The 27,842-nt window shown below is 43.3% G+C and overlaps 1 protein-coding gene across 1 annotated transcript; it reads left to right on the top strand.

Annotated features, from left to right (window-relative positions):
- Nucleotides 1–340: 340 nt before the first annotated feature.
- ADPRHL1 (ADP-ribosylhydrolase like 1) lies at nt 341–20,745 on the top strand. Its single transcript, XM_066177501.1, has 7 exons — nt 341–696; nt 4,555–4,719; nt 9,762–9,887; nt 12,428–12,568; nt 15,657–15,784; nt 18,632–18,764; nt 19,840–20,745. Exons 1-7 carry the CDS (start codon nt 483–485, stop codon nt 19,995–19,997), a joined length of 1,065 nt encoding a protein of 354 aa, XP_066033598.1. The 5' UTR covers nt 341–482; the 3' UTR covers nt 19,998–20,745.
- Nucleotides 20,746–27,842: the final 7,097 nt, after the last annotated feature.

Here is a 27,842-nt window from a genome sequence, read left to right on the forward strand (position 1 = left end):
GCTTTTATAATTGCCTTTACTTCTGACTGGTCCCTGAGAGGGAGGCTGACTTCAGCATATCAGAAATGGGCAGAAGAAAAAAATATTCATTTACAAGTTGTTGAATAAATAAGCACCCCCGTGGAGGCATCTGTTTTTCTGGGTGTAGAGTTACTTTGGCTGGGTAGGGCTAAGGATCTTCTGGCTTGCTTTAAGCTGGGTTGCAGAAACAAGGCTTTTGCAGGTCTGCTCTTACAGTTTCATTGAACAAAGCCCCTGCAAAATCTCTGGGTTATGAAATATTTCCTCTCTGTCGGGTCCCAGACAAGAGATGGCATCTGCAGAGCCAGAAAAGGAAGTCCTTGCCTTATAGAGAGAGCTCTTGGTGTGACACAATGGCTGATATAAAGTGTCGGGGGAGCTGAGTTGAAGGCAAAGGAACAAAGGAAGATCAAGATTCGGTGGCTGTCTCAGGCAAAAGGAAAGCTGAAAGTGTCTCAGGGATGGATAAATTTAAGGCTGCGCTTGTTCTGGCTGGGGTAGGGGATGCTCTCGGTTATCGCAATTTCTCCCGCGAAAACAATGCCTTAGGTGCAAAAATCCAGCAGGAGCTGAAGGAAATTGGAGGGCTTGAGAACCTGGTGCTCTCTCCTGACAAGTGGCCAGTAAGTGACAACACGCTCATGCACATGGCTACAGCTGAGGCTGTCATCACAGGTAGGTACAGCGGGAATCGCGAACGCAGCCTGCAGAGGAACAGAGCTGTCGAGCTGCTGCATTCCTTAGAATAAGCCTGATTGTTGGGGAAATCATGGGAAAGTGAGTCAGAAATGCTGTTTATGTGAATGATAATGTGCATTAGTTTGGCTGCTCCATGGGCACAATCCTGTGACCATCTCACAAACGGGGGGAGTCTTAATTTCTGGAGTGTGGAGGGGCTTTTCCTGTATTTTTCCTAGAGATGTACAGTTGGTTAAAGCTTAAAGACTAAAATATCACATGTCCAGAATAACAAAAATAATTGTCAAGTAGACTATCTGTGTGCTGGAGTACATTAATGGAAAATATAGCCACTAGAGAGTCTTCTGTAACAGATAAGAACTCTTCTGAGTGCATTGTTTGTGTCCAGGCTGGAGTAGAGTTACCTTAGTACCTCTTTCAGGCTAAAAGCACTAGTGCTGTCTCCTCTTTGCTGCTCCTCAGACAAAGGGTTGCATCTGCAAAAACCTGTTTGTTTTATAAGGAGAGCTCCATGTCATTGGTCCAAAAAGTATCCTAAGATACTGTATTTATAATGAAATCTGTCAGAATTATGGAAGTTATTAAGATGTCTTCTAAAATCACAATGACAGAGAACATTTGTTTTTTCTTAAGTTGGGGTTAGTCTTTTTAAGATGAGAAGTGTTTGTATTGACACCTTACTCATCAAACTAGAGCGTTCTGAGACTGGCAAGATCATAGAAAACACACCAGAAGACAGTGACCTCTCAAGAGTATTTTGCCTCTTCAAAATGGTTCAATTTTTTAAAAATCTCTGTACAAGTACTCCTGATTTTTCTTAAAACTCATAACACCGCGTAACTAGCAGTAGCAGAAGCTCCCAGTGTAGCTAAGTATCCCTCACATCAATGAGATTTCCTTTGTGCTAGTGTTTCACTCCTTTATCTGCCTACTTCCAATCTGCTCTAAATTTAGTAGGTAGAGATCAGTTGAAGAGTGTGTAGGACACTTCATACTTGGCTATTAGCTAACCAATGGTTTAAGGGGTAGCTAATACACTAAAGATAAGGGCAAGATGTCAGCCTATCAAGAAAAAAGATGACTGGCATATTTCTGAATATAGGCTATGATTAAATACGTATCATATGTTTCTTGCTTATTGAACCCTCTAAAATCATAACTTCTGGGTAATCAAGTCAGTTAGACCAACAGTAAAATAATAATTCTTTTCTTAAATATAGCAGCCTGTAAATTGCTCTAAAGAAAAAAGTTTTAGCTACTGTTTCCATTGACTCTGTTTATCCTACATTCTCATTTCTTTGATCTGTTCAGACAAGCATTTTAAAAAGGTGCTTTCATGGGCTGGAGAGGAAACAGCAAGATGAAGTAGGGAATTTTGGTAAAAAAATCCTCATTTCACAGCAACATTGGTGAGTGGGATAAAACGAGTCCTTCTCCCTGCTTCCCACAAGGGAAACAAGAACCTCTCCTGCCGGCAGCAGTGTCTCCTCCTGACAAGGGGGAATGCAAAAAAGCCCCATGGCTTGCTCATGGCCCAGCCTAGGTGCCAAATCACCCACGTCAACAGAGTGAAGCTGAAGAAGGTGAACGTCTGTGAGGCTGAAGGCATCTGCCAGCAACCCTGGGGACCTGCCCTTACTGCTGTGGAAACAGATTTTAAAGGATATATTGGGTGACTGGAACGTTACCAACCCCCACCCCAGCCCCCCCCCCCCCCCCCAAAAAAAAAAAAAAAAAAGAAAAAAAGAGGGGAAATAAGCAACAAAACCATCTGGTTCACTGCCCTGCACATCCTGTTTGCCTGGCTGGCTGCCTGCTGGCCACAGCATTCCCCCATTCCCCAGCCACTCACCTGCGGGCAGTTGTGGGATACTTGTAGACTGGGACAAACGTGCCCAGGCTAAAAGCCATGAAGTCCCGTTGTCATTGTCAGGGCACTGCCCTCGGGGGAGCTCCCAGCCTGAGGCTGAGGCAGCAGCCAAGCGTGAGATGCAGGCTTGTGTTGAGACAAAGGCAGTTCTCACCTGGGGAAGGGATTGTGGCCAGCACTTTGGCAGCTGCACGGAGAACATCCCAGGAGGATCATGACCACAAACAACCGGGACTGTGGGCACTGCCGCAGACTGAGCTGGTGCTCCCCAAAGCCACCATGTGCCCTGACTGAAAGGTTCATCTGACAATGAATGATAGACAAAACATCTGCTTCCTGGATGAATCTGTCCTATAAGGGAGGGACAAGGACAGCATCATCAAATCCAGGAAAACTATCTCTGTAACAACAAAAGCATCATCATTTTCCTCTTTTGCTTACACATGGGTTAAAAAAAAATAAGTTCATTTCCAAAGAAAGAACCTGTCCTACTGATGGCTGAGACAGCAATCTGGTCCCAGGCATGGGAACCATGGTGGGCTTGAACAGCCTGGAGGTGCTGGACCACAGGGACTCTGTGGACAAGGTTTCTGCAGGAGCTGCCAGGCAGTAAGCCCTGCTCCTGGCTCCTGTCTGGATAAACTGTGACACCTGACTCCTAAATCTGGAAAGACCTGGCAGCTTTAAAGTGTCTTGTTTCTTTAGGATTACACACTGGGATGGCCAGTGTAACTGGTAGGGTATTATTTTATGTGAAAGAAGAGGAATCTTGTTCTACCCCTTCATCTTTTTTGTCTGCCTCCATTAACTGGTGCTTCAGAATGTCTCTTGCTTCTGGGATTCTGAACTTTCTCTTAAAATAAATTGTGGGTTTCCAGAATTCACCATCTCTGACAAAATGAAGGTATTTTTCCAAGAACTTCCCCTGCTGTGTCATTCAACCTGAGCAACTAAGCAAGTATTAAATGGGGCTTCTCTAAGTATGTAGAGAATATGTAAGTGGATAAATCCCTTTGGCCTGTGTTTGCACTGATTACACAGCTGTAATGGATGCCAGTGGAAGGTTTTCCTTGACACAAGTCAAGGGCAGGACTCTTCAAGACCAACAACAGACAACACCAGCCAAGAGAAGCAGCAATACTGAAGAAACAGTCTGTGTTTAAGAGGGGGAAGGTTCCTCCTTAAGCAAGACTGTAGGACTTGGTAAAAATAATCTATAAACAGATATTGTTAGTGAACTTATTACAGAGAGAAATTTATGTGCTGGAAACTGCCTTCAGGCAGTAGGGATTTACTACTCTTACTGATTTTTTTACTATTTCTTTTAAAACCTCACTGTTCATGATATTATAATATATTTGGATCCTTGCATGAAATATCTACAAATTTTAGACAAAATACATATAACATACAGATTTTAAAAAGGAAGTTGATAGTTTGCGTTTGTGTCTAGTCATACATACCTCTTAAAGTGATTCTGTAATGTGATAATTAAAATAAAGAAAGAAAGAAAGAAAGAAAAAAAAGCTTTCATTTTTAAATTGGATTCACATCTGTAAAGGCAGGGGCTCAGCCAGGCACAGTTGGCTTTATCCAGACCCCATGGCAGCCACGCTGTCACCCAACAGTTGATCATCTCTGTAATGACTTCACACCAATTGAGCTTAAATAAAGGCCCTCAGCACCTACTGTTGATTAACAGAAAGTGTCATCATTTTGGTGAAGGAATTAAACATGGAAAGGAAAGAAGAGAAAGATGAGAACTGAGAGTCAAGACCATTCTCCCTCCAGCCTTCTGTCATGCTGTGTAAAAATGTGACAGTGGCACCAGAAACACAACTTGGTATATTCGAAGTGGAAAAAGGAACATTTCTCAAATGCACAGTGAGCTCGCTTGCATGTTTGCTGTGGTTTTTTGCTCTTCTGCCTCCATACAGCAACCTTCTCTGCCCTCCTCTGAGCAGATTACTGGTGTCTAGAAGACCTGTACCGCGAGCTGGTGAAGCGCTACGTGGACGCCGTGGACAAGCTGTCGGGCAGGCGGCCGGACCCCGCCACCATCGAAGGCTGCAGGGAGTTAAAACCAGACAACCACCTCCTCGCCTGGCACACGCCCTTCAACGAAAAGGGTACGGTACTGCTTTCCTTTAGAGGGCCTGGGTAGAATAATGCATGCTCTCGGTGTTTGTGGCTATATGGAAATTGTTTCCTTTTCCCCCCTGACATCAAAGGCCACTACCCCTGAAACGTTTCCATGTTCTCCGGAGGATGACAAGAGATCTGCCAAGAATTCCTTCTGTAGGGCACTGTGTCCTCTTGTAAGCAAACCCCTCCCTCTTTAACATCTATTTAAAGAGACTTTGTCCTTGGCTCTGTGCCTCAGGGTCCAGATTTTTGTCCTTGAGTTTAATGGTTATTTTAAGAAATATTTTCTGCCATTTTTCCTTTAAATGTTTGTAGACTTGGATCTTTTCAGTGACACCAGATCTGAAACAAAATGCCAAGCCTGTAAATTGCTCTCAGCACCAACATGTTCACTGAAGGGAAAGCAGTGACTTTTCTCCCTTTGGATGCCCTGAGAACAACTATGATTGTTTTGTTGATAATCCCTCATACTCCTAGCCTGGTTTACCTACACCTGACCCTCTCTTTTTTTCCCTTTATCATCATTTACTTTTACAATGAATAAAATTTCCACTTCAAGTTAAATAACGTGCACGCAGCGATGTGCACACACATACACACGCAGTGCAATTAGTCTTGGAAGCCTGTAGAGGCTCCATTATCAGGGGAGGGAGCCCCAGCCAGCCAAAAAACGGTATCAGCTCACAGTGGTGCTGGCTGTGTTGGTGACACCCAGCCACTGCAGAGCGCACTGCCTCAACTGAACTGTGTATTAATGCAACACCACGGCAAAGACCCGGTGGCACAATGCCACAGCTATTTCTGGGTCTCTGCAGCCAGTTTGACAAAAAAAATCATCTCTCACTTGTCCCCCCCGCTCCTCACAACAGCTGCTAGGAGTGAAAAGGGTGTGTCCTTCCCACCCTGCTATCAGCCAGCCAGATCTGAGAAAGCGCCCCTTTGGCAGTGTCATGTGTTTTGTGACTAACAGTGGACAAAATTTGGTGAAAATAATTGTGGGAGCTGCTGTGAACAAGTAGCTCTTAACGTTGTTCGACAAGCAGTTGAGTATAGCTGTTTCCCGGTCCACTGCAGAGTTGGAGCTACTTCTCTTCTTTCAGCCTTCTACCTCCCCAGCTTTCCATGATGGACTATCTGCTTTGGGGATACTCTGGGCTAGAAGAATCAAAAATTAATTCCTGCCTTGAGATGTGGCAGCTAAAAGCCACCTTCTCCATCTGGTCTGACAAATAAACATCCAGAACATTTCAGAAAGCCTTTTTTTCACCCTGAGAGCAGGAGAACCAGCGACCTGAAGTGGAGATGTTCTGTCTTCTATAGGACCCAGCACTGCTATGGACATAATTAACTTCTAATTGAATTTGCACAAAATTCTTCTTGAGGCAAAAACATGCCATGGGCATTGAATGCCCATGATTGAATGCCTGTGATTGAATGCCTAGCAGTCAGATTATATTTTGGATGGGCTGGAACCAAAAGGCTGATTTGCTGTGGGCATTCTATCTTATCTTGCTTCCAGCAATAATTCATGTGCCAGCCTTCATAGACTTATCTTAGGTAATTTTGCATTGCTTATGGATACCTCTCTGCTCAGATTCTTGTGAGTTTAGTCAGCACACTGAATCCCTAAGTCAAACTGCCCTATGTGTCTCTGCCACCTCACATCATGCTCATTGACACACTTGTTGCGAAGATACCTGGGTTATGTTAGAGGCTGGTGAGATTCCTGTGACCACCAGAAAACCTGCCTAAGATTGTCTAACACCTTCCATTTTAAGAGCTTGTTTACAATTTACAACATTGATTAGCACAAGGCTAAAATTCTCTCCATTAAGTGTTTGCCTCTGCTTGTCTGTAAGTATTTAAAATTTTGATACAGATGAGTCTGCTGTTTCTGAGAAATGGTAAAAATATTTTGATTCATTGCCAAAACTTCGAATTGCTCAAAAGAGAATCATTGATGTTGTAGAACTGGAACCATACTCTGAGTAAGGTAGTAGCTCCTGAGCCAAAGATTTGCTTTTGGAGCCACTGTGAAAAGCCAGTCAAATGGTGGGTCAAATAGCTGGGCTCTACCTGTATCATGTGTATTTCAGGCCGAGAGTGCAGCATCCAAACAGGTCTTTATTTGCAGCTGTGGAAACAACTTCTGGGCTTCCTGGAAGCACTTGAGAACTTTTTGCTGGTAGTATTGGCAGAGAAGCATGAGAGAAAAGTGTGAGTTAAAATGCAGAAGAAAGTTGAGGGGAAAGTTGAAGAGAAGGTTAAGCTGCAGATGCACAGGAGATAAAGGTGCTGGGCTCTAAGTTTTGATGCAGAATGATCTGTAGTCACAAAAGGCACATCCTCTTCAGGGCTTAGCAGCCATTACCCTAATCTTTGTTATTCTACAGGTGTAGAGTGAAGAAAATCACACTGAGGTATGACATATTAAAAAAGAATAATGTAGTGCATGAATGAAAAGGAAAATAACTGAGAAACATGGATAAGTACAGCAAAAATTCACTGTCTCCTCCAGGACAGCAACTAGGGACTTCAAACGAAACTAGGAGATCATGACCTCAAAGCAAGCTAGAAAAAGGACTTCTTCACACAACATCTACATAAGCTGCATAACTATTTTCCAAGGCCAATTTGCAGATGCTACAGTTCATGTGAGTTTGAAAATGAGCTGGGCAAATTCACCCAGGAGAAATCCTTCAAGAGTTTTTAAGCAGAAAGATGAATAGCCAGGTGCCTCCTGGATCAGGGAGACAATTTGCCAGCAGCTTAGTTAGAACAAAGGGATATTGTACTTTTTACTTTTTCTAAAGTATCCTCTTCATTGTCAGACATGATGAGTTGGCTTGACCTTTGGTCTGATCATGGAGGACAGTCCTTACGTTGTCACATATGTCACTCCTGTTGCTTGGCCTAGTCTTGCTCTCCTTTGTGTCCTTATGGACACAATCAATGGTACACTAGAGACAAGGGAGTTAGCTCCCTGAAGCTCTGCCTGGGTTTAATGTTACTCCATGTGATGGAAATTTTTGTTACCAAGTTTACTTGTCTAAATCTGCAGAAGGTTTTAATGGAACTTCCCAGACTGTTGGAAGGCAACAAAGTGGGAAAGACAAGCTTCTCCAAACCAGCAGTCAGATTACTGTAGTACATCTTCTACTTTGGATACACTGGGAGATGTTATTTAATTAGCAGCTTTGTGTAGTGCAAAAGCTTGCCCTCTTGGATAACCAGTATGGACTGTTTCTCCTTTGGAAACAGCTTTTCATAGTGAAGAATCTCATCTGCTACTCTATGGCAGCAGATGGTCTAATGAAGGGTTTTGTCTTGCAAGCAGGAGAAGATATTTTCTCCCAGTTCAGTGGTGCCCTGGAAGACTGGATTTCCTTCCTGACTCTTTCTTGTGGCTTCTGTGTGATCTGTGGGATAGGCAGACAGTTTTAACTGCTACTGGATACCTGCTCTCAGGGAGAAGAACTCTTTTCCTACCAGGGAAATTCAGATATTGCACCTGGAAATGCCAGTAGGTGGTTTATGGTTTTTTGGCTCAGGCTTCAATTTGGCTTGACGTAGATCTCACTGCCACCTTCACTACCCCACTTGGATCACATTCATAATCTTAGGGCATCGGAGCTGAAGCCACTTGGGATGAGACTTAATGGCAAGAGGTGCTCCAAAAGAGCCCCTGGTGCTTTGCTCTCACAGCAGACAAATGAAACTAGCTGCCCAGTGGAGCAGCTGAGGGCCCTTCTGCAGATAAGTGACTGAAAGCTGTGACCCTGGCTCCTTTGCATCTGCTGCTTCAATTCACTCTGGCCCCTGAGTTGTTCCTACTATGCCATCATACACACTAAGGGACATACAGCCTCTCTCCATGCTGCCTGTCTGGGATAGACAAGGAGATTGGGCTCCTAATTCAGGTTCACATAGGCTAAAATTAGGTAGCATAAATATGCCTCTTATCTTCCAGGAACTAAGAAGATAAGAGAAATGCTGATTGCTCCCAGCTATTCCCAAAGTCACTGGGAAGTGTGATTGAGCAAAGACAGTGCTGAAAAATGCCAAGTACTGTGAAAAACCGAAGTCTCAAGGTGGTTGCCTGCAATGAGTTAATGCTTTTTTGGGCATTGGCTCACCAGCTGCAAAGAGGAGATAATCACCTCACACTAGTGCCTGGTGAAGATAAGCTCATTAAAACTTCTCTGGGATCCTAAAATTACTGTGCTAAGTACTGCAGAGAAACTCATTAGTAAGTTTAACTCCACTTAATGAAGTGTTTAAAAGTTGAACACCTAGGATCACACTCCCAGTGCTAAGGATTAAAAGAAATTCTGAATTCAATAAATAAATTCTGTGCTGCACAGAGATGGAGGTTCCCAAGACTAACCTCGGTAAGTGTAGGCTGTAGCACAACAAGCACTAATTTCAGGTTGCATGGGAAACTTCAGTTCTGACATTGCCTAACTTTGTAGGATTTGGCTGGGTAGCCTTTAGTTTCTTTTGGACACATTATTTTTGTACGTAGCAGAAACTGGTGAGGCTCTTCAGGATGAAACATTGAAAGGTGAATTGTGAAGCTCATACAAAGTGTTTTAATTTTGTGCTTACAACTATAAAATAAGGGTGTGTGGAAATGTATCTTTCTCAAAGTTCTGTTTCTGGTGTGGGTACCTGGAGCAAGCAAAACAGCAGTGTCAGCCAAAAATGAGTGAAGATGGGATGAGAGCTTGGATCAAACAAGTCCTGTGAACAAGAGAGTGCACAGCTTTCTGAACACACTGTGCTCCTCATAGCACTTGATTATGTTGGGATATACCTATAAAACCAGAATGACTATGTAGGAAAAAAATTCCTCGCAAGAAACTTTCAAAACTTGTAACTCATTTTGCATGGTAATCTCCCATTCCCTGAGAAGTTCCCTTCCCACACATGAGCTGAATTAATGGAGTGTGCTTGTCTCACATTTTATCATATTTGTGTGAGATCAGTCTCCTTTTAAACGCTTGGTGTTATCCTTTTACTTTAGGTTCTGGATTTGGAGCTTCCACAAAAGCCATGTGTTTAGGGATGCGATACTGGAAGCCGGAAAGGCTGGAGTCACTTATTGAAGTGAGCATTGAATGTGGACGAATGACTCATAACCATCCCACAGGTAATGCCTGCACTCTGACATCCCCTAAGGCAGCTTTCCTCTTCTGCAGGGACTAACACGGCTCCTGTGAACTCCCCTGGTTAAACCACCTCTGATTTGCAGGCTTCAAGGCCTCAGTTTGACCTTTGCTTGGTCAATGCATACGTGTGTATATTACTTCTATAGGTTTATACATTTGCTTTTATATTATGCCGACAGCATCCTCAGGCATAGTTGTTTTCTCTTCTAAAATCCCAATATGTAAACAATACCTGCCTTGTCCAAAGCACATTCATGTTAGTTGCCCTAATCAAATTTTAGGATTCATGTATCTCTAGATGACTCACTGTTATCATGCAAATTTATGGTTCAGGGGATAACAACATTTTTTTCTCTTGGCAGGTTTTGTCATATCCAATCACTGTAGGTAGAGCTAGTAAGCCAAAAAACCCTAACTCCATATATTTTAGGATACAATCTGAAATGTTTTCTAAACAAAACCTAAATAAGAAGATTTAATGTTGTTTTAATATTCAGGTTTGTCATTTTGATAATTTTATGCTATGTAAGCATGTATTCATTCTGTCTGTTTCAAACAGCAATAAATAAAACCATAATGAATGGTGACACATTCAACACACTCAGTACTATGAAGCAGTCAGAAAAGCCATCAGGATGCCATAAAATAAGGGGAAAGGGATTCAAAACAAAGCAGAAAATTAGGCTGGTATGTAAAGTCTGTGGTGCATTAGCAGCCATAAGACTGCTTGTAGTCTGTGTCCATCATATTAAAAAGGGCTTATGAGACCCAGAAAATGACAGCAAGGAGCATCCAAGTTGTCAGACAACTTCCATACAGTGAGAAATTATATCCAGAAAGAGTTTTCAGCTGGAAAAAGAAACAAGTGGCACAGCAGGGAGGCAGGAAGGAGTGGGGTGAAAGGGCCACATGCACCTCACTGCTATCCTGAAATGCTTGAGGGAAATGCCAGTTATGATCCTCATAACTCAGACTCAGAAAACCCAACCAGTGCATCATTTGGGACTGAAACAAGCAGACAAAGAAAATACTTCCCCATGTTATGCACAGTGAAGCCTCAGACCTCGCTGCTACAGGCAGCTGCAAAGTCCATGGATATCGGTGGGTTCAAAGGAGACTAGGCAAAGAGGCTGTCTTGTCAAAATCAATCAAACTGTGTAATTAAAGTGGCTCCTAAAACTAACCTAGTTGCTCTGGGGAATGGAGAAGCCAAACCACATCAGGGTTCACTCTGTCTTGCAGAGGCAGACACCTTGGCCAGGGTGTGCTTTCTCCCCCAGTGAGGAGCAGCAGGCTGTGTGAGGGCTGCCCTGGGCAGGGGGAGCAGGGCAACAACAACAGGGGGATGGGCAGCCTGAGGAGCAGGCAGGAGAGGACTGCCAGCCCCCACAAAACCTTCAGGGCACACCCCAGCCACTGCTACCCCGACTGAGTTGTCCCACTGCCCCTGCTAGCCTTTTGATTCACACTAAACCTGCTGTCCCTCATGGTAAATGTGAGGATCTTTGTGGCATCTGGGCTAGATGCTGTCTATCTGAGTGAGACCCTTTGGTCTGGGTCTACACTGGCATCTATTCTTTATGAAAACATATTCAGGACTCTAGCTGGATGTGCCTTGGGCCTGGCAGGTCTTGTATTGCAGGTCTTGTACCAGAGGGAATTAGCAATCACCTCATCTGGACTTGTCACCTCCTAAGATGATTTTGTTTTACCTTCAGCAAAACACACAAAATTCATTATTACCTCTATGTATGAGTGAACACTTTTGGACCCATGCACCAAGAGAAGCACCTGCATCAATACTTTGCTCACCTGGGATTTATTTAAATGACTGGCTGGTTTTTTTAAGCTTCTTTTGCACACTGCACCAGGTTGGTTTTTTGCCCTTGACAAAAGGCCAAAAGTGCAAGCAAAGTAAGAAATGAGCTGATTGTTTCTGGTGTCATGGAAGTGTTGAGTGCCCATCAACATATTTAAAATGTTGAAATATTGGTAACCAAAATAGAAGACCAGCATGTCTTTCTTGGACTATTTCTTCTTTCCTCTAAGAGGACATGGGTTTGTTCCCTTAAAGTCAAATGAGCCAGAAATAGTGTTAGATCTAGCAACCACCACTCTTGGGCTGGACAATGCTGTGAACAAGATGATATAGCTTGTAACTGAATCACTTTGTACAAGTCAATTATTTCATGTGACTTCAATTAGAAGATTTTCAGTATCCCATTGGTAGATGATGTTTATTTTTGAGCCCTACCTCAATTTCTATCACATTACACCACTGAGAACAGAAGCTCTCTCCTATGTGAGATAAGTTGCAAACCAATGGGCAGCACTCATTAGCCAATAATCCCGACATACCACAAGTCAGGCCGCAAACAGGCAGAGATGGGTTGTGTACATTTGTTAATCTACCTGACAGCCATGAGACATTCCACTGGTGATTTTATGAGGAAAACAAGGACAAACAGGATGGTACCAGCACAGATGCACACTGGTAATCCTTGTTATTTGCGAATTCCAGGTTTTCTAGGGTCCCTTTGCACAGCTCTCTTTGTGGCATATGCAATACAAGGGAAACCCCTTGTGCAGTGGGGAAGAGAGATGATGAAGGTTGTGCCGATGGCTGAAGAATACTGTAAGAAGACCATTCGTCACATGGCAGGTACCAAGTCTGGATCAAGACTTTATTTTCTTAAAATTACGTTTAGCTGGAAAGGCACTGAAGAATTGTTGCTCCCTATTCTTTATATCTTGCTGCTTTTCCCCCTCTCCTCCCTCCAAAGGTTGTCCTCCCACTTTCTCTGCTCAGAGAAGTAAGCTCTTCACAGGTGGTGCCACCTTCTTCTACCAGCAGTTGGTTGCCTGGTGTATTGGTGGCAAAAATACAAAGCAAGATAGCAATGACCGTGCCGTACTGCACAGTTTTATTTTTAGGGAATCTTCAGAGATTGCTGGGCAAGGGTGAGGAAGGAAATTATATTTAGCAGGTTATTAGGCAAACTGACTGCTGAGATTAATTATTCAGCTGCCTTCCATCAATTAGTGCAGTTCAACATCTTCCAGAAGAAAAACCACTGACACTCCTCATCCTGCCAGGAAAATTTGACCTGCAGATGCCTCCTGAGCAAGAGTTAGCTTTTGACTACAATTCAGATTTGACTTGTTTGCTTTTCTGAACAAATATTTAAGATACAACCTGTCGTATCCTCGTTTTAAACAACAGTGTCACCCAGCTACTGAACTTGATGCTACTACTTTATTATTGCTATGCATGTGGTCTTTGGGGCAAAGGTACTTTGGTCCCCTCTTGCCAGGAAGTGATGTCTGTACTGGTGAGACCTGCCATGGACAGATGAGTACCATTACATTGAAACATCAAGGAAAGAGATTAAAGGACAGCTTTTGAGAAAGACTGAATTCAATAGAAACCTTTACTCAAGAGCACTCAGAAATTAAAACTTACCCCTGAAGAAAAGCTGCTGCTTTAAAATCTGAAAGGAGCCCCAGGAAGGCTTTCTCAAAGACCCTGCATTTTCATCTGTGCCTCATTGCACACCAGGATTTTTTTAGCAGAGACCCATGAGGAGCAGGTGCAGGATTAATGTGATTGAGCGTCTCTCTGAGTGGCTTTGCAGCAGGTCCCTGTCACTCCACCCCAGCAGGACCCCTCAGTGTGGAGGTATGTGTGCTGGACTCCTGAGGCATGCCCTCCAGCCAGTGCCCGTATTGTTGAGCTTCATCCTATTTTGGTAGCGGGAAAAGTGTCCTGCATTAAAGTTAAGCTCCTTGGCTGCTGAGATGCACTGCAAAGAAATCCTGCCAAACAGAGTCCTCCAGTTTTAGAAAATCCTAATTTAGCTATATTATCCACCATGGATAGCAAACAGAGAGCTTGTTACCCATGTCACAGAGGGTTCAACTCTACACCCCTCTCTGATATCCAGTTGCAGTTCCATGGACCTGAATGTGACCATCAGCTCAGCTGGGCTCAAGGGATGGTGCAGACCCTTGCTAGGGTTAGTGGCATGGGATTCTACATGCTACAGGACCATGCTACAGGTCCACCCAACAAAAATTTCCTTCAGCTGTTTGATCCCTCTATTTCTGAAACTGTGGAACAAGCACCTTGCTTGTTAAGGTGCTACATAGAAAACATTCATTTTTGAGGCCTTTATGAGGCATTTATTGTCATGGGGGAATTAGGGAAAAAAAGCACACAAACAAACAAAAAGCCAACAAAAAAGAAAGAGATCTGTCAGGTCACTCACACTTCTAAAAACTGTCATAACCAGCTGCTGCAGTGGGTGTTGATAGCTTACATTTGCTTTGCTTACATTTGTTTTCCTCTAGATGCTCTAGATAAATCTAGATGCTCTCTTTGGCCTGATGGCCATAAAAGTCCTTTCACTCTGTTTTTGTAAACATCTCCCCTTTTTAGGGTTTGGGTGAATGGTTTCCTTGAAATGAGGCCAAAGTGGGTCATAGACTCAGAAAAAGGGCAGCTGACATTTCCAGGTGTCTCAGGCATATGGTCGAATGCCCATCACTGTCTGGGACTGGGACACTGGCAGCTGACAACTTTGTGAAAGTATCAGGTCCTACAAAGCAGCTTGGATTTTTTTTTTTTTAAAGCCTCCACTTAAAGATCTTAATTGCCAAAGAGAGTCATCACTGTGGCATTTTAGGAAAAGAAGCAAAATCAGATTACATCCTTCAGGTGAATGGTTTGGTTGTGTGTGTGCTTCTCAGCCACTTGCAGCACACACTACTGAGAAGCCAAGCAGAAGAGAGGGAAAAAGTGGGAATGTTAAATTTTATTTTACACCCATAGTCCCACCCCAAATTGCTAGTTTGGCTTGGCATACTTAGTCGTCTGGGCCACCTCACTGTTCTCTAACCCCTTATCCCCCTCAGCTTGCCAGGCAGGGTTTCCCTCAGGCCTCAGCTCTGCAGGCAGGTGCATGTGTATGTGCATAACAGCCCAGTGAGACTGACTTGGGTGCCTTTTTAAGCCTTTATAAAAAGGGTGAACAAGAGCATTGGCTTGAAAATAAACTAAGTTTAATAAGTTTATTTACATGGGGAATATTAAGCATGATTAGAGATCACTTCCCAAAGTGACAGAAAAAAAGGAGAAAGACATATGGTTATTTAAAAGGGCTTATTTCTATGGGCACAGATAGCAGATGTGTGTATTATTTATCTCTTTGCTGCATTTGATATGTACTATAATATCTGCCAATGGGAATTCTGGACTTTCCTATCTGTTTTTTCCTGAATGATTGCACAATAAATGCAAAGAAAATAAAACACAAATACTGGAGAATTTATGCAATTAAAAATTGATAACTGATGTAAATGCCAAATTGTATTCAGGACGTGGAAGCATTTTCAATGTTCTTTAATCATAGTAAAGGAACAAAAACTGGCAAAGAATTGATCATTTTCTTTTTGTTGACTCTTAACTTTTCCTTGGAGTGCTCTTCAGCAAATTCTTGTAAAGTTTCATCTTGATATATCTTAAATTACATTAAAATAACACAAAATTCTGAAAGTATTTTCTTCATTGCCTCCTCTGTTTTCAATTAGATGTCCCACTCCATACATATTTAGTATATATGCAGTATGTTTCTGTAAAATACCTGGGGTTTCATTTCAGTCAATACTGTCATTATCCTTAAAATATGTTAAAGTAGAACTGAAAATGTTCTCGAAATGAAATACTACATCATTAATTCTTTTGCCTTCAGAATATCAAGAACACTGGTTTTACTTTGAAGCCAAGTGGCAGTTTTATTTGGAGGAGAGAGAAATCAATGAGGAAAATCAGAATCAACCTGTCTTTCCAGCCAACTATGATGCAGAGGAGAGAGAAAAGGTAACTGCAACTTCCAAAAATTCTTGGGATAGCTCTGAGAGAGGTATTTTCAGAGAGATGCACCACTATTTTTCAACTAATTCCACTGCCAGAGTAGTCAGGATTTTTTTCCCCTGGAATTTCAAGAAAGAAATAACGTCTATCCTCGACTCAGGTACATGTTAGCTTAAAAAATAAGCAGTTACCACCAATCCTGGGTTTGCTGCAATGAGAGAAAACAGTGCAGAGAGGCAGGCTTAATGGTCTGGTACCCAGAGCAGGTACAAAACATGGGCCATGGCAATCTGAGCGTGGAAAAGGCAAATGTCCTGCCTGGGCCTCTCATTAAAGCCTAACGGAGCTGTGGCCAGATCCCTACAAAAATATCCCCAGGTGTTAGAAGCTGGATTTGGTCATGTTTAGTGGAGGGTGTCCTGGCCCCTGGCAGGGCATTTGAACTCAGCGGTCTTTAAAGGTCCCTTCCAACCCAAACCAGTCTATGATTTTTTGGTCCTTCGAGCAGAAGACAGACATCCCAAGTGGTTGATTCACTGCCAACTTGGGCTGTGCCAAGCTAGTTTTAAGTGTCTTGAGAGATGGTGTTTCACCACATTCCAGGAGATACAATTTTATAATGTACATGATCTTTTCTTTGTTGGTTATATCTTCTTAACTTGAGAGAAATAATGTGTCTCCTTCCCTGCTGTTTACAGCTATCTGATAGGGGCTGGCACCCCCCCAAAGCTCTCCACTTAGCAGCTAAGCAATAAGTATGTGGTTCTTGTCACCTTTTGCCATAAATCAATCCCTTTTTTCCAGACTATTTAAGCATAATCCTATGCTGAGAAGTCACTTTGTGTATTTTAGGTGATATTCTGTGCAATGAAAGGTGCGGGTGGAAATCTGATTGACTGCGGTTAAAAAGAAATTGCTCACTCTTAATATAAAGAATAGATTCCCTTCCAGGTTTATTTTACTAATTTAGTCCCATGAATTCGTTACTACTTTTATATTCCTTCCAGTACTACTAGAGTCTCAGCAAAGCTTTAGAAGAGATTAAACCAAGCAGTAATTTCCAATGACCACTTCAAGAGAGAACTGTATGAATTCCTAATACAGAAGCAAAATTTACCTTCATTATCCTAGCCCAACTATTTTGGCCTACTGAGCTGTTTATTTTGATGAACAAGAAAGAAAAATGGTGCTTGACCCTCAAACTCCTCCACCAGGCAGAGATCATTGCCTGGCAGAAAGGAGGGGGAAAAAAAACCAAAAACAAGAATGGAAAAGGAGTGCTAGCCAGCAGCAGGTCAGCTCCTGAAGGGTGAGGAAGTCAGAGGCAGCTGTAATCACTGGCAGCAGGGGTTGACAGCAAGGAGGGGACATGTGAATTACCTCCTGGGCTTGGCAGCAGCTCACTGCCTTCAGCAGGAGAGTGCATGCTGGCACCCCATCCAAGCTCTAGGTCCTTGCTGGCCCACCCAAGGCAATCTGGGCTGGTGCCACAGCACAGCACAGGGCTGCACAAAGGCGCTGGAGCTGAAAGGAGAAGGAAGCAGTTTGGGAAGTGCTGCCTTGGGGCAGTTAATACCTGCCAGGTTCAGTCCTAGGACAGCTATCCCCAATATAAGGCTGTTTCAGCAAGGCCAGATGACATCGGTTGTGTGCAGAGCACCAGGGATGAGGAGGAATAGCTGGAGCAACACTGGAGCTGCCTGGCTGCACACCTAGAACATCCCCTCCGTGCTGAGCCCTCCTGCCTTTGGTAGCATTGCATGTGTGTCTGTGCTGCTCCACCAGCATCCAAACTGCAGCAATAGGGCTGGAAATATGAAAAAAATGGGGCAAGAGAATAGCATAAAGGCATAAATAACCTCTCTAAATTGTTAAAAAGAAAGAAAGCAGCAGAGTGAAGCTGTAGTCCGACTCTACTGTGTTTGATGGATGTGTAGATAAACCTCAACCAAGAATGAAACAGCTCAGGTGAAAATGAATAGAGAGAAATGTAAACTCTTCATACATGTTGCAGAAGCCAAGATCCAGCCAACCAGCAACACTGAACATCCCATGATGTAAGTTAAACTTCAGGAAATAAAGCTGCCCATTTCTTAATAGGAAGGTCTTTTTTTAACTATAGATTTATTAGTGTTAAGGTAATTTGGGGATTTGGGGCTGGAAGTACCTGCTCTAGAGAAAATCCAATTTTCCTTTGCAAACCTCACCGTGGGTTTGGAGTTCTTCTTCCTCCTTCTGGGGAAGAACTGTTTCTTACATTTTCAAACTGTTTTCCCTTTTGTTCAACAAGTGTTTTTAGAAGAGGAGAGAAAAGGCTTGGCAAGAAAAAGAGAAAGGGGCTTCAATTACATAGTCTGAAACCAAGGCCCTAAAGAATTTACTGGATCAGAACATTTTCACCCCCCATGAAAACTTGGCCAATTGAAAAATTTGCAAACGTGTGGCAAGGGGAGTTGAAAATATTCCCAGAGGCAGGAAGAGGACTGACGAAGTATGTCCTTACCAACCTTAATTTTTTGTACGATAAGGAATTTCTAGGATGTGAACTTGAAATCTTGATCTACTTTCTGGCAAGTTTGGCTCGCTTAAACCAGCCTCGTGGCCCGCCAAGAGCTCGGTGCATTACGCGGGACTGCAGGCTGGTCGCGGCGCCTCCGGCTCCACCGGGGCGGCTGCAGCGGAGGCTGTGCCTCGTCCCCGGCCGCCCCAGCGGAGCCCAGCTCAGCCCGCGCCGCCCTTTCCCAGCCCAGAGCGCCGTTCCCGCCCAGCAGAGGAGACGCCGGCCCGCCGCGGCCAAAGCGCCAGCCCCGGCTCGGGGGCCCCGCGCTGACAGCGCTGTCTGTCTCCCCACAGACGTACAGGAGGTGGAGCTCCGAAGGCCGCGGGGGAAGGCGAGGCCACGACGCGCCCATGATCGCGTACGACGCCCTGATGGGCTGCGGCGGGGACTGGACAGAGCTCTGTAACCGCTCCATGTTCCACGGAGGTGAGGGCCCCTGTGCTTCCCACCCCTGCTCCCTCGCCAGGGCCGGCAGAGAGCCCTCCTGGCTGCCAGCCGCCTCTGTTGGCCAATCTGCCGTGCTGTCTGTAACATTCTCACCTCTGGTTTTAGCCTCTAAACCCCATTCTTGTGGCAGCTGCTGCCGCACAAGCCGCTGACAGCACTTTTCAAATGTCGCTCCATCTACATCTCATGATTCTGCCAGAGGTGCTTGAGGAGTAACTCCAGCACGGCTTGCTAAAGGGCTTACAGAACACAAGCACCTCTGGCAAAAAAAAAAAAAAAAAAAACCCAAAACAAACAACCCTTTTAGCTTCTTGTAATGAAACCAAGTAAGGAAGAAAAATAATACAGCAACCAAACAAGTGCCAGCCAAATAAAATCCAGCACTTGAAGGCACACCATGAAGTACTTCTACAGCTTTGAGAGAGAGAACTTTCTCATTAGCAGATGCATCTTGCTGGGAAGGCCAGCATAGCTGGGGGGGTAGGACCCCAGCCCTGAATCACCCCCTCCCTCCCTATGGGGTGTGGGCCCTTTGCAGGGGCCCTGGGTCTCTCACCTGCCCCAACACAGTGGTGGGAGTTCCCAGTCCTCCAGTGCAGACCCTGGCAGGCACAAACCCACAAGCACTGCATGTGCAGAGCATCAGCGCTTCTCAGCAAGGCTGGGTGTTTTAGAGCCTGCGCAGCGCTGTGCTGTGCGGAGGGAAGGGGCACTCGCCAGTCCAAGACCTCTATTGTATACTAAACACCCCTACAACTATTGTTCCCTTTGTCCTTAGCAATGGCTAGCAACCTGCAAGAGCTGCTGTGCTGGGGTAGATTTTTCAGAAACAAAGTGAACTCCCAGACCAGTAGTACACACCACAGTGGCATCTCCATGTGCTTGCCTTGGCATCACTGTCTTACTTAGGCATCCTCAGCCTTTAGGACTGACCCAACACGCTCCCACTGAGCTCCGTCAGTGTGGAATGCTCCCTTCTCTGCTCAGTGGAGTTTTTGGTTGTGTATGTGAAGGTGACACTAAAAGACCACTGCAATTGTGCTTAAACCTGCAGGGGAGAGCGCGGCTACCGGGTCCATCGCCGGCTGCCTGTTCGGCCTGGTGTACGGCCTGAGCAAGGTGCCCAAGGGCCTGTACCAGGACCTGGAGCAAAGGGAGCGGCTCGAGTTCTTGGGCGAGAATCTTTACCGACTATCCATGGAGGAAAAGTAAAGCAGTTTCTGCCGTTTTCTCTTTCTATAAAGACTATATCAAACCCTGTAGATACCTGACTGGCATTCATAGTGAAGGAAGTAGCCCTGAGTTAGTCTGAAGAGCTCTGTGTACATCGTGTGCAAGTGAAGATAGCTGAGTTATTAGACTGATTCGAATTATTAGACTGATTAGGTATATGTGATATTTGTGGGTTTTTTACGGATGTAGGGATTTCTAAACATAAGGAGTGCTGCTTAAACCTCAAATGGCAAAAGATAAATAAAATGTCTTTTGACTGATTTCAGTCTAACTTGCTATAATACCACTTCCTAAACAGCTGTTTCCAGTAATTACACATACAAAATTAATTTTCAGAACTAATGCTTTCTTGCAAAACTAATGGCAGTACCCACTCACGGGGATATTCTCTGTATATTTGACAATCCTTTCACCACTGTGTTCCTCCTTGTTCTCAAATCTAATGTGTCTGTGACACTTGTAAACCTAATGTCTCATGGATTAGCTTTTAATGAATCACTGATCCCTGTATCAGCACTGTGGTGTAAGGTATTGTTACATTAGAAGCTTCCAGAAAAGGAAAAGCCAACACTAAAAATACCTCCAAGGAACAGCAAAGCATCAGTGTGTCTAAAATTTCTGATCAGTGTATCAAAAATTTCTGAATTATGTTTTTATTCTTCTTCAGTCTTCAGAACGAAAGTTTCTCTAAAATATAACTGGCTGAAATATTTGTAAATAAATTAATCTTGCCCTATTTTCTAAGTATCAGTCTTTATTTTTAGATTGAACAGATTATATGTTGCTGTATCAGTATCAGAATTTTTGGCTGAGGTCTTCAAGCAGTTGTAATAGGTCAACAGTTAGGCTGTGATACATTTCACAAGTCTGAACACCACGAAAACCCCAAGAAGAAAAGTTACAACTGCTTTACCTTTTTCCTTTTTTTTCCCCTTCCCTTTACTACCTTTTTCTTTTTTGCCTTTCCTTGCCTGTCTTCATCTCACCTCACCTCTCTAAGTACTTCTTCAGCATTTCTTTTTTCTTTTTCTTTTTCTTTTTTTTTTCTTTTTTCTTTTTTCTTTTTTCTTTTTTCTTTTTTCTTTTTTCTTTTTTCTTTTTTCTTTTTTCTTTTTTTTCCTTTTTTCTTTTTTCTTTTTTCCTTTTTCTTTTTTCTTTTTTCTTTTTTCTTTTTTCTTTTTTTTTTCTTTTTTCTTTTTCCTTTTTCCTTTTTTCTTTTTTCTTTTTTCCTTTTTCTTTTTTCTTTTTTCTTTTTTCTTTTTTCTTTTTTCTTTTTTTTTCTTTTTTCTTTTTCCTTTTTCCTTTTTTCTTTTTTCTTTTTTCCTTTTTTTCTTTTTTTCTTTTTTCTTTTTTCTTTTTTCTTTTTTTTTCTTTTTTCTTTTTTCTTTTTTCTTTTTTCTTTTTTCTTTTTTCTTTTTTCTTTTTTCTTTTTTCTTTTTTCTTTTTTCTTTTTTCCTTTTTTTTTATTTTCTCTTTTTTAAAATTTTTTCTTGTCCTTTCTTTTCCTTCTTTTTCCTTTTCCTTTCCCTTTGCCTTTCCCTTTTTTTCCTTCTTTTCATTCTTCCTTTTTCATTTATTTTCTCATTTCTCAAGAAAACCAGCAAACTACAATTGGGTAAAAATTGTGTACCACAAACAAAGCAAACAGTAGACCTCCATGAAGGAGATCCTAATGCCCCCAAGAGCAGCACAGGCACCAATATGGAATCCTCAATGAAATAATACAGAAGTGAGCTCAGAATTTGTTTCCATGTTTAACCTCATTTTTACCTTAGAAGTTCAGAAAGTGAGGTCCACGTAATACCTTCTAATTTCCACCGTGTGTGATTGCCTACGTGGTGTTGGTTTCTCCTGTCTTTCTCCAGCTGCTGAACTGTGTTTTAAAAAGATAGCTAAAAATACATGAGTACTTTCCTACGCCTTTTTCCATGTAAGCCATTGCTGGGATCATCACTGGGATGTTATGTGACAGACACAGGAGCAGGTGATGCCTGTCAGTAGGAATAGCAGCCTGCATGACAATGTCTGTTTGAGAAGGTTTTCGGTACTCTGTGTTACCTCTCGCACTGTTGTTTTAGCATGTTTTCTCTCGGCAGCTTCGCAAGGTGCTTTCTTGTTTGCTTTGGAGATGTGTTAAACCAAAGGCAGCAATTGTGTCAGTAGCTTTTGGTGCCAGAGAATACCAAGACTTTCTGAAAACATTGCTTCTAGTTTAGGATGCCTCTAGCACTCCTGCTATAAATTCAGCAGTAGAGAAGAGAGAAGAACATATTCTGCATAAGGTAGGACTTTCTCTAGTACTTTGGCTTTTCTTCTTCCTTTAGAAAAAAAAATAATCACCGTCAAATATTAAGAACATTCATAATTTTTCCCACTTTACCTTCTATCCTACCTGGGCAGGACCAAGCTGTGTTTCAGGGATCAGTAAGAAAATCTCATTGAAAAAAAAAAAGACTGAACCTGTAAAGAACCATTTCTGCAGCTGTTGGGGTGAGCAGTGCCTTGAACACACTCCAAAGGCCTATGCAGTGTTTTGAGTGGGCAGAGCTGCTCCTGGTTGTCGTCCTTATCTAGGGGCAGGTCATTGGACCAAACAGCACACAGAGCCAGGTAGTGATGGGATGCCCAGGGATGAGGGAGGCTATGAGATGCAGCACTTTGCACACTCCAACTCATGGCCATTTCCTCAGAGCCTACCAACAGCAAGGCAGACCAATCCATTGATCTCTGACGGCTTTTGCAGGTTGGACAATGCTTTTCAATTTGTTTCTTGTTTTTTGATGAGGCCTCCATAGTGCTGTTTCCTTCTGCCCATGCTGCTATCCCTGCAAAAGCCAGTCCTTTGGGCTGCCAGAGTGTCTAAAATGGTGATCAGATATTTAACATGAAATTCAGGATCAGGAGACAGGGCCTTCTCTTTTCCACACCAGAGACACTAAACCAGAAAATCTTACTTTTATGCTTTTAGCAAATGCCATGGGATGCCACCATGCTATGCTAATCGGCAGCATCTGGGCCCCTAACAGAATGGAAAGGCTGGAGTACACTGGTGCAGGAGGCAACAGGCAGGTCTGTGAGAGAGTGCCAGCTCCTCTCCCTTTGCCTTGGCAACTCAGGTCCACTGCAGAGGTTTCTCTAGGACAGGCTGGCCAGGATAGGGTTGCACTGCTGTCCATTAGCATATTAGGCTGTTGCCACTCTGATGCTGCCTATGATAAGTGTCCCCAAAGAACCTATAAATAAGTAACTAAGCAGCCTGTCTTATGCATCTTAATTATTTGTGGGCCAAGAAGACCGAAAACTTCTGAAGGTGGCCTTGCCTCCTCTACAAGTTGAAACGGTCTGTCCTCCAGACACTGAAAACCATGCAGCAGCATTTCTATAAACTAGCAGCACATTGAAAAGAGTTGAAACCAGCATCTCCAGAGGAAGAGAGGGCTGAGGGAGACAAAGTACATGTTAGGCCATTTTGCAGGATCAGGGAGAAGCCCAAGTATCTCCCTTGTCATATAGCCTTCCTCACAGTTCTAGGGAGTGAATTCTGCTGGCCTGAGGTTCCCCCCTGTGCATGCAGACTACCTGTCTGGATACTCCCAATGGGATGAGAATTGACTGTCTGTAGTTGATACAGAGGTGACTATATTTCATTGATAGATGACATAGTTTAAGAGCAGCAGGATGCAACTTGGGAAAAGACAGTAAGGAAAAATTAGGGATGATGACTTAGCCTGTTGAGAATGACAGTCATGCTCCCAAACATGAGAAGCCTCTTACTTAGGCCTCCTTCCTTGAGGGGAAAGCATGGTGTTTTCCAAACACCAGGTTAAAGCAGACTCATCACTACCTCTGTTTTCTGTGATGGTCTCAGAATTGTGTCATTGTACCACTGCCCTTGCACAGAGTACATTTCGGATTTACATAGTCACAATGGTCGTTTGCAGGTGACGTCATCTTGGAAGAACTGCAGATGCCTTAAATAGGTGCCATAGCTGTTTGTTCATTTGCTGCTGCTGGCTGGTGAATATGGATCAAACACTCAACCCATGCATCATGTCTTGGTACTTAAGGCAATGGAGTATTCCCACAAATGCTACATCTCAGATGGCATCCTGTAATAACACTCTAACATGGAAAAGGAAATCCCTGAATAGAACTCACTCGTAGTATATTTTAATGAAGTTGTTTGAATTTATAGCTCAAACGTGATTAATTAATTGTGAATATTCCTAGCAGAGAGGGTCTGATTTTCCTCCCTTCGCGATCAATAGTAGTTTGGTTATGCTTAAAGCAAGACTAGTCTGTATTATACTGTGGTCATTTATAGCAGGTAAGCAGTCCGGAAGTGAGAGGTCAGCAGAGCATCTGGTTCCACTGCTGTTCTGAAAGATCAGAGATGACCCTAAAGCACATTGGTTGATGGCCCAATGTGTTTTTCTGAATACACCAGACACTAGTTAGGGAGGGGAGGAATGGCAGGCTTGCAGCTAAAATTTCAGCAGACTTGCTAGGAGAGGGAATGAACCTGGATATTTTTAGCCAATTATACTCTGAATTCTGGTTCTTTCTTTATTCTGAAAATTCCCATTGTTGGCACAAAGGGGCTTCTTGGTGTAACATAGAAGCTTTGCCTCCTTGGCTGTGGTCAATTTGGTAAGGGAAAGGGTGGGTGATACTGCCTGTGCTATGCTGAAATGTGGTTATTCCCTATCAAAACCTACAAGGTATTGTTTGTCACATTAGACAGGGGCCAGTTGTCGGGCTTTTTTCTTTTATTGGCCTTTAAAAATACCTACAAAGTCATTATAAATAGACCTTCTTCCATTCAAGATGGCAAGTGCATCCCTCTGCTGAAGGATGTAATTTTCAATATGTGCACTTGAAATGCAGCCAAGTGGAATCCAAATGTCACAACCCAACTGGACAAGGACCAGCCCCTCACTTTGCAAATAGCCTCCAAAATATTGCACTGGGGGGGCTGGGTTCAGTTTCTTTCAGAGACCATGGGGTTTGAGTTGCTGGGACACAGCTGGGCCTTCCCCAACCTTCAGAGCTTGACATTCCCTAAAACATGAGCCTCTTAGCAGCCTTTCTTCATTTTCTACATGTGGACTTAATTTAAAGAATCTTTTATTCCACTTCTGCATATAAAAATTAATCCCCTATGGGTATGCAGGCTGCATTCTATGCATGAAGTTATTTCACTGCATGGTGAAGTAACCTTCCAGTTTTTCATGGTGTCAGAAATCTGACACCTCTTGATTTTTCCCTCCTAGACCCATCTATTGTTATTGACTTTAAGCTCCAGCTTTTGTGCTGAGTTCAGTATTTTATTTAGTAACAGATCCACACCAATTAAAGCATCGCCTAAATCCCCAGCTGTCCAAGGGCCTGATTCTTCAAACAAGCAAAGATCCAACATACCATCCCTCTTCCTCCAGATTAAGAGAGGTTGTAGTCAGGGACATTGCCAGGGTTGTTATTGTCATGATAGCCTTCACAAAGCAGATTTAGGAGCATAGTGCTGACGTGGGATTTGAATGCTATCAAAAAGCAAATAACAGCAACCCTGTTGAGGGTTTTTTTTAATTCTGGGGATGTGTCTACTGACTTCTAACCTATACCAATAGTAAAAACCATCAGTGACACATTTGGGCCCCTCAGTCTTGATATTTTGTTTTAATGGTTATAAACCAGAGACAGAACCATGGTTTCCTGTTAACTGCAATCTTACCATGTTTATCTTTGCCTACACTTTACCTAGCAGGAAAGTACCTTCAGTGTTGTCCTCACTTTAGGACATGGTAATTCTAAATGAGGGACTAGTGGCACAGAGGAGATGCAGTGACCCCGACTAGCATTGCTTGCTTCCCTAAGTGCTTCCACTGCCCACAAAAGACAAAAGAAAGAGCTGACAGTGCTGTGTGGGACGATGTGAAACCCTGACGCTCCTGCTACACCATGCCTCATGAAGCTTGTTGAGCGCTTTGCATGCTTTTTAACAGGCCACTAACATCAACTCTCCTGAGAAGTTCTAAATTTAAGTGGTTTTTTTCCATTTCATGCGTAGCAGCATGCCATTAAAGCAAAGTAAGAAGGTTGACAGTGTTGACAACTTGAAAAGACATTTATGTTTTCTCTTGCACAGCACCAAAAGCGTACCTTTCTGTGGAGATAAGATGCTTATAGACCCTCTGGTGCTGAAGAAGAAGCTCAATAGAATGGCAACAGAGCCAGGAGCCTTTGCTGTTCTCAGCAGCCTGCTGCTATACGTCACCGAGCTCGCAGCTGGCGATCCACAGATCAGCAACAAAAGGACAAAATGGGCAGAAGGTAAAGAAAACCAGGTGAGCTCTAACCAGCCATGTCCAGATCCAGTTAGGGTTCAGTATCCAACCAGATTTCAGCTCCTGCGGTCCAGGTTTCTGAACAACAATCGTGAGCCGTACACCAAGAAGAGAAGAGAAGTTGGCAAACTGGTCATTAAAGAGAAGATGTGGGTGAGCAGGGCTGGTAACAAGCTGGAGAGAAGTAGAGACAGGAGGGGAGATGGAAAAGCACTGGACGAGGATGCAGACACAGCACCCAGCGAGAGGGCAAGGTGGAGTACTGTGACTGGAAAAAACACAGTGAAGGACATCCTGAAGAAATTTTTAGCTGCTGAAGAAAAAGAAGCCAAGGAGAAGTCTCCTAGCTGGAAAAAGAAGGGAGCAAACAGCAGTTTGCCAAAAATAGTCAACAAGAATTCAGTCTTTTCCAAACTGAAGGAGCAGTTTGAACAAAGCACTCTCTGCTCAGCTGCAGAGGTGAAAGCATCGCTCTTGCGCAAAGGTGAGAGAAAGACTAAAATCTTCCCCAGCAGAAAAACTATTCATAAGCCTGAGGTCAGAGTGCTGCGCATGGCAGCAATGACAGCCACAGGTATAAAGAGCCCAGAGTCCCAAAATTTAGTGTGCTCCATGGTCCCAGTACCCAGACTCAGCATGGCTACCAAAATTAACCATCCTTGGAGCTGGTCGAAAAATAATGCCACAGAGCAGCCTTTTGGTCATGGCACACTACTGAAAGAAATTAAGGAAAAGGAGGGATCCAACAGAGACCATGGAGAGAACACAAGACTAGCAAATGCAGCACAGGACAGGGAGGACAAAGAAGAGTTACTGGTGGCACCAGAGGCCATGTCAGATGCAAAGGACTGTGCTGAGGCTAAAATAGATTCCACAAAACAGGGACCTAACTTTCATCCTGTTCTAGATAACTCTTCAACTACTCATAAAAACAAAGCTCTTGCAGACTGCATTCCCCCTTTACCTGAAGGAGGTCTAGATTGTGACAGGACTAACATGGCAGTTGGGCCTGACACGTGTTCACTATTGGGAATTACCAATGCTCTGCAACATGTTAAGGAAGGCAGCCCGCCTTCTGACTTACCTGACTCTAGCACCACTGAAGGATCTCATGTACAATGTTCTCAGGATACCAAACCGGGAGAGATTCCTGAAATATCTCTGTATGTATACAGTTCAGATGAAGATGACACAGAGCTCACAGAGCCAGAAAAGGATCTTTTCTTTGCAGGCCAAAAATGTTTTCCAGAGCAGAAAGTGCTGGAAAACATTCTGCCATTTTACTCTCCAAAAATTTCAGTATCTTGTGAAGTTGAGCCTTCAGTGGATGATCGACAGCTAACTGTCCTAATACCAGCTTCTGGCACAAAGCCACCAATAGAGGCACTGGATTTAAGAGGCAAATGTTCTAAGGAAGCCAAAAAAGAAGCAACATTTCACAGTGAAGACAAAATGTCTTCTACTTCTAGCAAAAATTATA

This window comes from Chamaea fasciata, unplaced genomic scaffold, assembly GCF_029207755.1.
Source record: "Chamaea fasciata isolate MVZ Bird 193981 ecotype frontalis unplaced genomic scaffold, bChaFas1.0.hap1 SCAF_2, whole genome shotgun sequence".
In the NCBI taxonomy this organism is placed as follows: Eukaryota; Metazoa; Chordata; class Aves; order Passeriformes; family Sylviidae; genus Chamaea; species Chamaea fasciata.

Coding starts and splice junctions, on each gene's coding strand:
- ADPRHL1 (XM_066177501.1), top strand. CDS start 483: ATGGATAAATTTAAGGCTGCGCTTGTTCTGGCTGGGGTAGGGGATGCT. Junction 9,888..12,427: donor GACTCATAACCATCCCACAG/GTAATGCCTGCA, acceptor TGCGAATTCCAG/GTTTTCTAGGGTCCCTTTGC. Junction 12,569..15,656: donor GACCATTCGTCACATGGCAG/GTACCAAGTCTG, acceptor TTTTGCCTTCAG/AATATCAAGAACACTGGTTT.